Raw genomic sequence first — 14,615 nt, forward strand, 5'->3', positions numbered from 1 at the left:
CATGAAAAATGGCCAACTTATTCAAAACGGCCTAAATACTACCTATTATTAGTAGTATCGTTATCGTTTGCAAATACCGGAAGTTACTTTTTTTGGCACAGCACCGGATGTGTCGTGTAACGACTTCCTGTCGGTTTTGTCGTCGACTATGATTGGCTAGGCGCGTTCTATGGAGTTGGCGCCATTGCGAGTCGTCGTGCTGTCTTCTGAGCGCTCTCCCTAAAAATTACTTATTTTGTCATTAGTAACGGTATTATAACCACGCAATGGCTGATAAAGACGGTAAGGACGTCTACGTTTTTTAACGAGAACGTTATTTATGTGTGTGTGCTGTCGAGAGTGACAGAAAATGCGAATCAGGATGTAGCGGTGGTGGTTGGCGCGCCAGCCAGCATCACCTTTCATTGTTAGAAAGCACTCAGCTAGCTGTTAGCTGATGTTAGCATTAGCTGCTAACGCGCCGGTGAAAAGGGTTTTAAACCAGTGCAGTCAGATATACTGCCCCACTATAATAATCTTCAGAAAGACTGTATTATTTATTTATATGGGCGACAGCTGCTCTAGCATTGTGTGCTACTGTTACTTTATTGATAAAATCAGCTAAAACGCTAGGAAGGAAAAGATTTCCTCAAGTAGCTGCTGCATATGTTTGTAAATTTGACTATAACGTAGCTTTGTGTTAAATGTTACTGTTGCAGCGGCTTTTGATGACGCTGTGGAGGAAAGGGTGATCAACGAGGAGTATAAGATTTGGAAGAAGAACACCCCTTTCCTCTATGATCTGGTCATGACCCATGCTCTGGAGTGGCCAAGCCTCACTGCTCAATGGCTCCCAGATGTCACCAGGTAAATGGGAGTTGTGCAACACCTTTTCAGGCTCCAAGTCACAACAAGATACTGTAGCAGATATGTAAATATCATGCGATATGTCCACAGACCAGAGGGAAAGGACTACAGTGTGCACAGGCTGGTTCTGGGGACCCATACTTCTGATGAGCAGAATCACCTCGTAATTGCCAGCGTTCAACTGCCGAATGATGATGCGCAGTTTGATGCTTCACACTATGACAGCGAGAAAGGAGGTGAGAGCATAAAAAGTCCACTGAGAACCTATGTTACAAGAGCACCACCAGTAAGAGGTCATAGAATAACTTATAGTTTCCTAGTGTTCTCAAGGGATCTTTACATGCAAAACATGGAAATAACACTTATAAATAGACTAATTCACATGCCTAAGCTGGTTTTGGATGATATTGATTTAATCGATCTAATCCAACTTTAGCACAGTAATACTAGTACACTTCCACCAGAAAATGTTGTTAGACCTGGTGAATGCAGAGGGTTTGGAGGACATTTCAGTAGTCTTTTAATTCTGCACATTGTTAATGTAGCGCTATCCAACTCCTATATAGCTTATTGATAATTGTGTGATGGTGCAGAAAGAACAACATTGTTGGCTATGGGCAACTCTGCTCACAAGAGGAAGGAAAAGGAAATAACGTATGTAACAGCATGAATCAAATTTAACCTCATTCAACGAAGCAAGGGCAATAGTGAATGTCAGCTGAACAAGTAGAATAGTAGGTTACGTACTTTTTAAATCGCTTTTTTAAAGTTCTGTAATATGTTTATTAAACATTTTATTAAGAGCAAAACTGGTTAACAGGAACATTGGGCATAAATGACACACTACGTAACTTAAGGGTTGCATTTTTTGTCTAAAAAAATACATAAAAATTAGGGCTGAACGATTATGGAAAATAATCTAATTGCGATTTTTTGCCCCAATATTGCGATTGCGATGCGATATGCGATTATTTTTTAAGGTCTTTGTCTTCTGTATTATTAAACAAAGACAAGCAATACATCATATAGTATGGCCAATACTATATTACATTAATTTTAAACTGTTCTTTCCTGGAAGACAGACCTCTGTTATGATGACATGAGGTGATGCATGAATTGATGACTGACATTTTTATTTAACTTCTTCAATCACAACAGTATATTTGAACATACACAATAGTTTATTTTTAGCTTACAAACATCTGAGCATAAAGTGCTGACAAGGAACCCTGGTGTAAACATTAAAATGAAAGTCAGTACAATGTGCAGATCGCAGAAATATACATAAAAAAAATCAGTGGCTTTACCACACTCAGTTTTTCGACATCTGTGAACTACTAGACAGTCATTCAATTAAAAAATAATATTAAATAAATAAAACTAATAAATAAAAAATACACACATCTTACTGATCTCTGCAGTCAGTAACATTACACATAAAGTGCAAACATAATAGCAATTGTATAAACACACACACAAACACGCCTTTAAAGTTTAAAGGCGTGAAATTGGACGGTCTAGTTCTGATTAGCGTCACCGCTGTCTCGGTGGAGTTTAATAAACTCGGTCGTCTGCTTCTTGCTATCTAAAATATAACCAGACACTGGTGTAAATTCTCGACTGTCTCATACTTCTGTTTAATAAGTTTTCTGTTTGACGTTTAGTCAGCTGTGTGAAAACCAAGGAGGAACCCACCCGGGGGATTAATAAAGTTTTATTTTATCTAATCTAATAACTTTAATCTCAGCCAAACCGATTTACTCACGAACAAACAAAACACTGAAAAAAGCCCAACAATAACATTTTTAGGTTGTCTAAGTGACTTATATATTACGTTTAACCCGAGCAGCGAAACTCCGCGGTGATCTGAAAATGATGTGCCGGGAGTTGTGCCGTTCTCGGCCGCATCAGTAACCCTCGAGCTCCCGGCTAGCTGTCGAGCTGGTGGGTAGCAGACGCCTCTGAAAACGTCGAAGCACTTTTGCAAATATGCGATATCTTGATAAACCGAGCAGATATTTGATGTTTACACAACTACTTTCTCGCCTGAAAATATGTTAAAAGTTTATTTTGTGACCCAGAAAGATTAGTATGAGTAATTTTAAAACTTAGTAGCGGCCGCCATTGCTGGAAACTGGAGTTTGGCTGGGCCGCGCTATGAATTCTGGGATATGGTAGTAATTTGGACAGCCTTCGGCACGTCGCTGTGACGTAATCGGTCTACAAATGCGGCCTCAGGAGGATGCAGCCCATGAATTTGGACATGTCCAGAGTATAATCGCAGCCTTTGCGGTTAGAAAATTGCACTTGATCATGTCGCGATATTATCGCAAATGCGATATATCGTTCAGCCCTAATAAAAATCCCTGGTGCATAGGTCACCCTAAAACCTGCTTCATGGAATGGAAGAGCTTCATGTATCTGTTGTCTTTTTATTTCAGAGTTTGGAGGTTTTGGATCTGTTAGTGGGAAAATAGAGATTGAGATCAAGATCAACCATGAAGGAGAAGTGAACAGAGCCCGATACATGCCTCAGAATCCTTGCATCATTGCCACCAAGACCCCCACCAGTGATGTGCTAGTCTTTGATTACACAAAGCACCCCTCCAAGCCGGGTAGGTTTGCAGAAAGAACACTTTTTCTTGCATAACTGCATATCATGTGTCGCTACATTTGAAGCTCTACAGGCTTTTTAACACTGACATTATTTCTGTTAAAGACCCTTCTGGAGAATGCACCCCAGATCTCCGTCTGAGGGGCCACCAGAAGGAGGGCTATGGCCTCTCATGGAACCCAAACCTTAGTGGCTGTCTCCTTAGTGCTTCTGATGACCACGTAAGAAACCTGTCTTGACATGCCTGCCTTATTCTTGTTAAAATGATTTTTTGTCTTCTATCACATTACAAATCATTTGTTACTTCTTTTTTTTCTTTCTTTTTTAACATTCGTCTGTGCTCTCTGCAGACTATATGCCTGTGGGATATCAGCACAGTTCCCAAAGAGGGGAAGATTGTGGATGCCAAGACTATCTTCACAGGCCACACTGCTGTGGTGGAGGACGTCTCATGGCATCTTCTCCACGAATCGCTCTTTGGATCTGTGGCAGATGACCAGAAACTCATGATGTAAGCAGCCTCAGCGATGACTCATTAAAAACAAAGTTGTTGTTCAGTTTCACATTTCTTCCTGACACTGGTGCTTTTGTCTGTTTTTGGAACAGTTGGGACACGCGGTCCAACAACACCTCCAAGCCCAGCCATGCAGTGGACGCCCACACTGCTGAGGTCAACTGCCTGTCTTTCAATCCTTACAGCGAGTTCATTCTTGCCACTGGCTCTGCAGATAAGGTGAGGTGTCTTTCTTTCAGACAGTTACAGTGAAATAGCATCTTGATGCTGTACTGAATTGGCCTCCTTTTACTTGCAGACTGTGGCTCTTTGGGACTTGAGGAACCTGAAGCTGAAGCTTCACTCGTTTGAATCCCACAAGGACGAGATCTTCCAGGTAAGAAGTGAACTTCCTTGCAAATAAATCTGTAGTTGTTGTTGTGCAAACTTCGGCTTGAATGTTTCAGCTCACTAACTGCATTGTGGAGTGAGGCTATTTAGGCTGAAATATGTCTCTGGTGAATAACTAGCTTTTGGCTACAAAAGATGAAATGCAATTGCTATTTATGGTATAATTAAGTTAACAAAAAGATAAACTGTCAGGAAGTTGTTTGCTGTTACAGTTGCATACAAAGTCAATACAATGAGGTGAACTGGTGGAAAACAGTGTTGTCTGATGCAGGAGTTAAAATTTTTCAACTTTGGGAAAAACATTTTTGAGAAAAAGGATTGTAGGACTTTGTAGTAACTTGTGAAAATATGTGATGGTGAATTGTTTAAAGCTTTTGGTTGTACACTTGCTTGTACCCTTGGAATTTAGGGTTGAATATTTAATTCTTTGTATAGATATAATATTTACAATTATATTCACCAAAGTACTGCAAGGGGGGACTTAATTGCAGAGGTTTCATATCCACATCTTTTTCCAACAGGTTCAGTGGTCTCCTCATAACGAAACCATCCTGGCCTCCAGCGGCACCGACAGGCGGCTCAACGTCTGGGACCTCAGTAAGATTGGAGAGGAGCAGTCACCAGAGGATGCTGAGGATGGCCCTCCTGAGCTGCTGGTGAGTTGTGACAATGAGCGGTGGTGATGATGCAGTTTTTCTCAACAAAATGAGCATATTTGTGGTGACGTCAGAGGCTCTATGCACCCACACTCTCCAGTAAGAGTCTTGTCCAGCAGATGGATTATAGCTCCACCAATGCATGGACTGCAGCTGGTGATGATAATCATTGTTCTGCTCAGCAGCCTGAGAAATGTCTACTGGCACACGAACTTCTCCACCTGCTGCAGTTTGTAGTTAGTGTAGTGACCCTGCAGCTTGCAGCGGCTCTGTAGAGCAGTACAAGGACTACTGTCACCAAATGCAATCCATGACAATAGAGTTGGAGTCCAGCAAGCTACATGATTTTTCTAGAGAGGCAGTGGTCACTGCCTTAACAGTGACTTTGTTGGTCTGTTAGTAAGGTACCACCACACTGGAAGAGCATGCCTAAGTCTTTGTGTAGGAAATACTGTAATCTTGCTTTCAAACATTGGCTTTGTTTTATTTTTTAAGCTAAATCTCGATCATTGTGCTAAATCTTTCTGCTTCATTTCGTTTCAGTTCATCCACGGAGGACACACAGCTAAGATCTCAGACTTCTCTTGGAACCCCAACGAGCCGTGGGTCATCTGTTCAGTATCAGAGGACAACATCATGCAAGTGTGGCAGATGGTAAAGGCTTTGTAAAGAAAACTCGATCAGTTACAACACAGCGAGGATTTGAATAGTAAAGTGCATTTATTATTATAACATAGAAGAGCAGTTACATTAAAAATCTTTTATTTTTTTGGCAATTATATCTGCAGGCTGAAAATATCTACAATGACGAGGACCCAGAAGGTGCCGCAGATTCAGAAGTCCAGGCATGAGTCCGGTCTCCACGTGTCTTCTTCTTTTGACCTGCTCATTAAAAATGGATCCGTTTACCAGCACTGGGTGAAAAAGCAGTCTTTTTAAAATACATTTTGAGCAGCAGTGTTTTGTAGAAAATAAAAGAATAAAATGCTGCCATGTCATCACGTGACATGTTTAAGAAAAGGTCTCTAATGATCAGGTTTTTAGATCTTTTTAGTTTTTCGAACTGAAATCTGACTCGTGATGAAACCACAGACATGTTTATGATCACCTAAGTGTGCATTTTGTTGGTTTTATTTCTTCCATCTTGGTTAGTTGAGCAGAAACATTTCTGTGGAAGATCCATTTTTAAATGTTATTGTACATACTGTAGGTTGATCCTTTTAATTTGCCTGGTATTTGTAGTATGAAATTCCCCCAAATTGTGTTGTCACTTGTATGTGTTTTGTTTTTCTCTCTGCATTTTCTCTGCATCTGATCTTTTGTGTACTTAAGTATATTCATATAAAATTATTTACAGTAAAGCTGTTTGCTTTGTTTTCTTGGCACAACATTTTAGATGTTAAGTTGGATGTGAGCGAGTAACAAGACGCTTGCATTAAGTAGACCGCATTTTCAAACATGTAATGGGGTGGCTGTAGCTCACCCATTACATGAGCAGGTCATCCACTGATCGGAAGGTTGGTGGTTCGATTCCTGGCTTCCCCTAGCCTACATGCCAAATATCCTTGGGCAAGATACTAACCCCAAATTGCTCTCCGATCCATCGGAGTATGAATGTGTGTGAATGTTAGCTATATGAAGCACTTAGAAAGATGTGCTTGTGCAAATGGGTGTGAATGGGTGAATGCACAAGCTGGGTAAAGTGCTTTGAGTGCTCAGATGAGTAGAAAAGCGCTATAAAAGAACCAGTCCATTTACCATAATGTCAGCGTTGTGATTTGGTCTCATGTCTTATGTCTCGGGAAATTGAAACTTATGACTCTTCCTCTGTAATGTCACTGAGTTCACAGCCCCTATAAGAAAATAAGTTTATTATTCATTTATTATCTTGACTTTTACTAAGTTAAAGCAGAAATGATTGGGATAAACCCACCTCAGAAATGTCAGCTCTGCTAAAAGGCCATCTTTAAGATCTTCCAAGCCTTTCTTCGATTTTCTCTGAACCTCAAACTCCACTTCTAGTTCTCTCAGAGTCTTTCTTAGTTTCTCCACAGTCTTCTGCATAAAATAAAAACATACTGTCATCTAGTTTTACTGAACATCTGTTCTATCCAACCTCTCTTGTACCTTATGTTGTGCAGTGCTCTCCTGCCGCTCTGTCTCCAAAAGAGTGATCCTCTGTTCCAGACATGATCTCTGCACCTCCAGCCTCTGTATCTCCTCTCTCAGAGGCTTCAGCCCGGCTCTCAGGTCCACTGCCTGCTCCCTGGTTTTTCTCAAAGCTTCCTCCCCAACCTGCCTTCTCTTCAGCAGAACCATGAGGCGAGGCTCGTACCAGCCTTCCAACATCTTCACACTGCCACTGAGCCTTCGCTGCAGTCTGATGGAGGCCTGGCGACACTGGCTGATGTCACTCATGGCCCTGGGCCTGCAAGGCTTAGTGGCCTGATCACGGAGGGAATTGAGCTGGTTCTGGTGGGCGTTTTCCAGCTGCACCAACTCCTGGGTCAGACTTTGAATTTGAGCCTTGAGTTCTTCCTATGAAGAGATGTAAAATAAGAATGAAAAGTATTACATTTGATAATGGAGGCTATTTTTATCTGTGGGTAAAAACATTCAACAAATAAAAGGATCCCATATAGCAAGAGAGTGGAAATGGAAACTACCCAGTAGCTTAGTTGGGTACATGAATTTATCTGATTGCTAATTTCTCTATAGGGTGCAAACAGTAGCTAGAACTAAAACAACAAGAACTCATACTCATGATACTCAAATAACTGAAAATCAAACCATAAACAAGCTGCAGCCATGATGACCCCAAGTTTTATATGATGTTGCTATACTAAGCAAACCTACACTACAGAAGTAAATCATCATTAAATGTAAAGCCTGTGGTTTCTACCTGAGTAACAGCAGACTGAGCCACCTCGTACTCCTGCTCGGCTAGCTTCACCTGGCTCTGGATGCAGTCTCTGGTTGTGGTGAACAGTTTCCTCTTTACCTGTTGCACATCCTCACAAACCGTAACATAATCCAGCTGAGCCAGAGCGAGAAGCTTGCGTGTTCCCTCCAGCTTCGCTCTCAGGTGCCCCACAACTTGCAGCATAGGTTCCTGCAGAACCAGAAGCTCCTGTATCAGCACATCTCTTTGCCTCTCTAGATGGGATACTCGCTGTATGCAGTACTCAAAGAGTTCACCCAAGCTCTCCATGTCCACCTGTTCCGAGCGTAGAATAGGATCTTGAGCAAATCTACCTAGTGTTTCAGAGTCTGTGCGGTTGCTCGGTGAGATATCTTCAGAAAATCTCAGTTGCACATGTGAGTCATCAGTAGATAACATGAAGTTCCCATCCTGTACTGAGCTTTGATCATCCATGAGAGAATCTAAGAAAACAAGGCGAGAGCCATTAAAAACAACACCTGGTAAGACTGTGGTTTTCAAAACACTTATTCCTTTACAGATTGTTAAGAGGAATGAACTGTAAAGGCAAACACATCAATCATTCTGATAGCTGTTAAAGTTGAGAGGCCTGTCCTAAAGCTTCACACTACAGAACCTTTCAACCTGTCAAATAATTAAAGAAACAGCTTTTATTAACATAGATGTGTACTTACGTTAACTGGCAGTCCGACTAAATGTTCAGGCAGTTACTGTGTTAGCACGGTTTTCTGTTAGAAAGAGGTCTGCAGTGTCTGTCTCCAGGAAAACGGAGGCACACTTTGTGTTTATTAATAACACTGAAGGCCTGGGAGAAACTCTATCTAAGACTCCCTCATGGGCTCACAAACTGTGTCAGTGCTGGAAGCAGACTCAGTGTGCTCTGGATGTGGCAGTTAGCGCATGTCCGGACCAGCCCGGGTGCCACAGAGAGCTATATTTACCCTTCTTCACAACCTGTTTCAATGTGTGTTTAAGAAGGTAGTGACATCATGGTGGAAAGCTGAGCTGAGCAATAACTTTCCACAAGTGTACCCCAGACTACCTTACAGGCAAAGGTGTCGACATTAGCAGGACCATGCATGCTTTTCAATTAATATCTTCCTCCAGGACTCAGCTCAGCTGACCAAGTTTGCATGGTTTATGTAACAGTATTTGTTTGAGGTGTTTTGCATACTGCCTATCACACTCCTCGCAGACAAGTGGAAACAAACACACACTCAGACATGTGAATATGGATTTAATGAAGGAGGTGATCGGAAAGATGTGAACATCTTTAAGTAATAAGGTATATTTTTTATTATATAATATTATTAAAATACAAAATTTCATGCTAGTAACTTTGGATATTTTCAAGGCTATCCAAAAGGTTAAAGAAGGACAAAGAACATTTTCTTTTTGTATTATTACAGTATTACAGTGCAAAAGTCTTGAGACACCCGTCGTTTCTTTATGTTTTGCTGGGAACGTGTGCAAACATACATGCGTGTGTACAGCTCTAACGAGCTTGAAAGTCAACATTTGGTGTGACCACCTCTATTCACCACGCAAGCTTTTATCTACAGTTTCTTTAAGTAGTCTTCATGAATAAAAAAATGCAGACGTAAATACCTGAAACGTAAACTAACCGTGGGAAAATTAAGTTCCAGTTTCTCCCCAGTCTGCTCCATGCTATTAGCTCGTTATTCCTCGTTCCACCGCTAGATGTCGCCAAATCAACGGCCGCAGACCCGCGCGCTCACCTGAGTGTGCCCAGCCTCCGTCAGGTGGGACCTCGGGTCGACTGCGGCGCGACTTTTCTCGGTAGTCCCACATTTTGCTTCAGTGAAGCGTCCGCAGACAAACGACGCTGACAGCAGAGGACACGCTCTCCTGGCACCTTAAACGCGAGGGCTGAAGCCGGGCGTGCAAACACATCCAGGCTGCAGTTGTTTCCTGAAGTTGAACTTTTCACGGAAATGCTTCACCTGGAGTTTTCCTTCGGGCGCTGAAAGTTTGGAGTTGGAGAACGAGGGCGAAGCAGGGCGACGCTTCAAATGGAGAGCGGCTAAATCAGTCTTTAAAGTTTCGTTACGGTACGTCTGACACTTCTTTTTTATCTGTCCAACTTAAGCGTCAGATTAATGGCTACCTTATTGTGTTGGCATTATTTTTATTTATTTATTTATTTTTTGTTGGAATTCCTGCTGGGAAAGTCCCTCGAAACTGAGCTGTGGCGTGAATTTTAGGAGAAAGGGTTTAATATTCCTGCGTAGGGAAAAAACAAACAGATAAGGATCAATATGACTGACTGGCTTTTGAAGGCGTGAAGAAAGTAGGTTTAGAAGTGAAGCTGTTATATCAGCACGATTTTTCTTCTTCTTCCTAATGCAGGTTTTTAATTATGGGCAACATAAGTACGGTAATTTTAGCCCAGAAGTAAAGAAAAATAGTCCATACATGTCAGAACCAGGGATCTCAAGTCTGTTAAAATAAAGTTTGGTTCAAATTGCAACTCCATGGCTAGATGTTGAGTATAGACATGTATAGAAAAACAAGGTGTGGGAGAGTTGCTTCTCAGCTAAGGGATCCTATACAGAGGTAATCTAAGACCTGTAGTGCTTCTCTTAGCTATGGAGCTCGTGACAATGAAGGGTATTGTGTTGGGTCCAGTCACTGATCCAGTAGCACACTTTTTACGGCATAGTCCCCTGACACTTCTTTTAATAAATGGCAGTTAACACGCACTTGATAACCCACTGCTTGCTGATTAACCCGAGGGAGATAACACGACCACCTTAGGACTCCCTCTCCCTTTCCCCCTTTTGGCTGTCTGCTGCAGCAGCATCTGCTGGACTTTGGTCTGGAATGAGCTTCCAATAATCAAAACTTCTCTGAAAAACCAATCAGCACTTTCAGTTGTTTGGGTTGTTTTTTTTTAGCTGCAGGTTTAGCTGTTATACCTTTCTAATAGGTGAGGCTGAGACTGAGCCATTTGTTTAAAAAGGGTGTGTCACATACTGGTGCTCCTTCTTGGCCAGCCTGCCATGCTTGGGCTTGTACCCATTACAGGTGCGTTGTGTAAGCACTTTTGGATGCATGGCGGAACCCGGTAGAAACCCGTGATTTGGGGAGGGGAGCAGATGTTAAGGCAGAGATGAGATGACAAAAGGCAAGGATGTGAGGAGATGGCCGGGATGAAGATTACACTGGGAGCTAAGGGGTGTAAGTGCACTCGGATCTTGGGTAAGCAGACAGGTAGGTGCAGCTGTTCAGCTGTGTGCTGTGTGCTGACTGAGATCAGTGGAGGAAAGGGGAGAGCTGGCGGTCAAGAACGGCAACAAGAGGAGCAATCGAATGTTGCAAGAGACAAAATGCGCACGAGTGTGTGTGATCACCGAGTGACTGATTTCTGTGTGTCATGCAGGCCTGCAGAGAACGGAAACGCCTGACTGATGAGTGGAAGAAAGCAGGCCATTAATCAGAGAGATTAACTGATGATTAAGTTAATCAATGAGCTCTTATCAAGAGATGAAAAATCCAATCAGTGGCTGTTAGCCGGCCATCCAAGTCATCATGATTTACTCAATTTGGGACTGAGGCTGTTTACTTTAGTGTCTTTCTGAGGCTTCACATAAGTTGTGCTCTAAGCTCTTTCAAGTGTTTTTATTCCCACACTTGCCAGTGCCAAGCAACTGTCAGACGGAGTGAGCTTTAAACTGAAAGGATATTGTTTTGACTTGGGCTGAGCGGAGACACAAAGATGCCAGGATGTATTTTTAAACCTCGCTCTCCAGCTGTGTTTGCCTTTTCTGTGAGCTGGTCACTGCTGCTGCACAGCAGTTTCTTTTTATCTGCGTCTGACCTGTCAGTCCAGAGGTCTTTAAACTCTGCAGAGACTGCAGTCCAGACTTAGACCCCCAGCAACCCCTGGAGGCAAAGCAAACGAGACTTTGTCGCAACTCGCCAACTTTCCAGACTTTTTGTTTTCTCTTTAAATCCAGCTTTTGCATTGAAAAAGGTAAGCACTGGCATTCACACCTTACCTCTAGTTAAGATTATCATTTAATAGATATCACTTTGCTGTTGCCCACCTACAGTACCTCCATTTGCAATCTGCCCTGTTTCCATAGAAGTTAAAATATTGCATAAACACAGGGAACAACAATCTGGGCCAGCGCACACAACCACACATTATAATGTTATCTCAAAATGACTTCCATGCGCCAGCCATTATCCATTTGTCTTTCATGGCGCTGTCTCCTAGAAGGCCACTGCATGGGGTGAAAAAAAGGGGAATAGATGGAGGGGGTGAGGAGGTGTGTGTGTTTGATGCTGGGGGGGGGATGAAAGCAGGATTGGAAAGAAGAGTTCCTCTGTCGGTAATTATAAATCTCTCAGGAATGCAGCTGCTGTTCTTACCAGACAAGCTGCTGCATGGCTACAGCGCCCTTGCAGCATGCCAAGTTGCATTTCCTTCCACAGATCTGTCTCTCTTTCTCGCACACACATGCACGCATACGTGCACGGACCATCTGTAACCGCCTTTAACCTCATAGCATTTTGGTTCATTTGTGTCATTATTGCCTTGCGGCGTTATTGTGTTTATTTGTATGACAGTTTCCTGAAACCGTCCCCTTTTTGGAGCAAACAGAAGAACCACAAAGATGTCACCTTTCAGCTCAAAAGATTGCATCTATGACATGTGTCTTCATGCTCCAGGTCCTGGATTGAAAGTTCTGCTAGACATTTGGAGCCATTATGTATTCAAAAATGTTTCTATTGAGTCTAAACCGAAAGAGGAGGTCGCTTCCTTTATGGTGGGTGTATGGTGAATGGTTTCCTCGAGATTCCCTCGGCCCATAAAACGTGTCTCATTTCACCGGCTGTCCCTGGTTTCAGTTGTGAAAACCGCCTTGAGATGTAGGAATTAAGTATTTCCAGTTTGTCTCTTATAGTGGCCACATCATCCATCACAGCAGCAGCGTTACTTGCACATCAAGTGTTTGCATGAATATGCTGAGTTCTAGTTCAGGCAAGGCAGCTTAAGTCTTAGCAGCACTCTTCTTTGTTTGATAATGCCCAAAGAAGACAGCCAACGCCCTGACAGATGCCTGCAGGTGCTGAACAGTAACACCAGTTTTCTCACTGCTAAACACTTGCTATTTAGCTACAGAATGGCTCTAAGTGTGAAAACTGATATTTTCCAAACTGGCTGTTACTGTAAACAACTTTCTGGTCTTTGAAAGAAGACTGGAACAGATCCAAAGCGCTCCTCCTCTCTCTAAAGGAGAATGAGCTTGTTGGTCTATTATGTTTCCTCTTCCTATGGTGACTAAACCATTTGCAGCCCGATCTTAACCTTGCTTGCTGCCAGCAAGGTTAAGATCGTGCCATGTGAAACCAACAGGTCAGGCATTAGATGTGAATGGCCTTCTGGTTAAACTGAGCCAGTCCTAGTTCAAACAAAGGTGGCTGTCTGTATCATTGCCACACCCTCTTGGCTTTGCCTTATCCCTGTGAGGCAGCAGAGTCTGCTCCATCAGCTTCCCTGTATGACTCACTGGAGTCAAAAGTTACACTTCCCCTAGCCCCCTCCTCCCCTCATCCCCCTTGCAACTACTTGTGAAATTCCTATTGCTCATATTTACGTGATAAGACTCCAGTTTAAAGGGAGTGTTGTGCGAAGTCGCTGTAATGCACAGATGGCTGTTGAAGTCAAAAAAGACAACAGTGATAGTTGTATTTGTGATACTCCACTTTGGCTCTGATCTGCTGAGGGTGTGTGCGCTTAACTTTAGTGTTTTGTTTTTTATTCCTGCCACAGCTAGCTTTCCGTCTTTTTTCTCTCCACGCTGGTTTGTCAAGGGAAGATGTTTGAAAGCTCTGTGGGGTATTATCCTTAATTTGTAACCACAGTTGCCTCAGGCAAGGCTGGTGTCATTGCTTTATGTTGCTGTAACTTAGCTGACCTGCCTGTTTAAATGTGGACACGAGACCTGGATTTGTTCTGGAATTCAATTTCCTGAGCTGGCTTTGACTGTTTAACCACAACATTGAAACCCACCTTCCTGATATCATTTAGGTCTCCCTCATGCCCACACTACAGCTCTTTATTCTAGGGGACATGGACAACTTTGGTCCTTGTGGGGTGGGGCCTTTGTGGATCAGGCTTGTTGCAGCATGTCCCGAACAGACACAGAGAAGGAAGAGCATGGAAGTCGGGGTCAGTACCTTGTACTGTGTTGTTAGGCAGGTTTTTCTTTAGCTAGGACAGTGAGGGGTACAGATTTCAGAGGTGGCTGTTTATATCAATGATACACCCTCTTGTCTTTTCCTTGTCGTGATGAGGCAGTAGACAGTAAGGAGACAGTGAGGAGGACTGGACAGGCTGCAGCAAGATTTTCTTTTCAAATCAACCAGATGAGCTATTACAGTGGGAAACATTGCCATGCTGGGAGTTCTGCTGACACTGGGGAGTGCCATTGCCATGGAGTTGTGTACTTGATCTGCAGTAATGTTTGGATGGGTGGGACTGTGTAGCACCAAAGTGGTCAAAAACTACAAAATAAACAAAGAAATTCCATAAAATGCAGCAAAAACAATATACTGTTAGGAATAAAAGTAGTCTTTAATTAGTTTGATCTGTAAAATGACTGCGTATTTATTTACCTTTGA

General features: G+C 42.6%; 3 protein-coding genes across 7 annotated transcripts in view; 2 read left to right on the forward strand and 1 right to left on the reverse strand.

The window, feature by feature from the left end:
- Window positions 1-124: 124 nt before the first annotated feature.
- On the forward strand, window positions 125-6,381 carry LOC308389886 (histone-binding protein RBBP4). Its single transcript, XM_080871482.1, has 11 exons — window positions 125-282; window positions 699-846; window positions 937-1,082; window positions 3,288-3,461; window positions 3,566-3,681; window positions 3,811-3,971; window positions 4,067-4,193; window positions 4,273-4,350; window positions 4,886-5,020; window positions 5,564-5,674; window positions 5,809-6,381. Exons 1-11 carry the CDS (start codon window positions 267-269, stop codon window positions 5,869-5,871), a joined length of 1,275 nt encoding a protein of 424 aa, XP_080727608.1. The 5' UTR covers window positions 125-266; the 3' UTR covers window positions 5,872-6,381.
- A 136-nt stretch (window positions 6,382-6,517) lies between these two features.
- Window positions 6,518-9,780, reverse strand: LOC308389889 (syncoilin-like). Of its 4 annotated transcripts, XM_080871487.1 has the most exons (5): window positions 9,701-9,780; window positions 7,923-8,404; window positions 7,148-7,558; window positions 6,954-7,078; window positions 6,518-6,873 (listed from the first exon to the last, which is right to left on the reverse strand). In XM_080871487.1, the coding sequence occupies exons 1-5, from the start codon at window positions 9,771-9,773 to the stop codon at window positions 6,834-6,836; spliced, it is 1,131 nt and encodes a 376-aa protein (XP_080727613.1). In that variant the 5' UTR covers window positions 9,774-9,780; the 3' UTR covers window positions 6,518-6,833. The 4 variants fall into 4 exon arrangements, with proteins under 4 accessions (XP_080727613.1, XP_080727612.1, XP_080727614.1 ...); XM_080871486.1 differs by having other exon boundaries at window positions 6,518-7,078; XM_080871488.1 differs by lacking the exon at window positions 9,701-9,780 and adding an exon at window positions 9,587-9,696 and having other exon boundaries at window positions 6,518-7,078.
- A 2-nt stretch (window positions 9,781-9,782) lies between these two features.
- The window catches only part of LOC308389885 (uncharacterized protein), a 32,079-nt gene continuing 27,246 nt past the window's right edge, over window positions 9,783-14,615 (forward strand). Inside the window, exon 1 of one of the 2 annotated variants that reach the window (XM_080871480.1) lies at window positions 9,783-10,033. The gene's annotated coding sequence lies outside the window, so the exon portion shown is untranslated. Of the gene's footprint in view, window positions 10,034-11,636; window positions 11,959-14,615 lie in introns of those variants that run through there. The other variant, XM_080871481.1, reaches the window with a different exon arrangement.

This window comes from Rhamphochromis sp. 'chilingali' (genome assembly GCF_963969265.1).
Source record: "Rhamphochromis sp. 'chilingali' genome assembly, chromosome: 21".
NCBI classification, from domain to species: Eukaryota; Metazoa; Chordata; class Actinopteri; order Cichliformes; family Cichlidae; genus Rhamphochromis; species Rhamphochromis sp. 'chilingali'.

Bases quoted from the DNA above. Each gene is read 5' to 3' on its own strand.
- LOC308389886 (XM_080871482.1), top strand. The intron at 847-936 runs GTAAATGGGAGT...ATATGTCCACAG, and splicing joins TGGCTCCCAGATGTCACCAG to ACCAGAGGGAAAGGACTACA. The intron at 4,194-4,272 runs GTGAGGTGTCTT...TTTTACTTGCAG, and splicing joins CCACTGGCTCTGCAGATAAG to ACTGTGGCTCTTTGGGACTT.
- LOC308389889 (XM_080871486.1), bottom strand. From the start codon at position 9,773: ATGTGGGACTACCGAGAAAAGTCGCGCCGCAGTCGACCCGAGGTCCCA. The intron at 8,405-9,700 runs GTGAGCGCGCGG...TTGTTTTCTTAG, and splicing joins CGGAGGCTGGGCACACTCAG to ATTCTCTCATGGATGATCAA. The intron at 7,559-7,922 runs GTAGAAACCACA...ATCTCTTCATAG, and splicing joins CTCAGTCTGCTGTTACTCAG to GAAGAACTCAAGGCTCAAAT.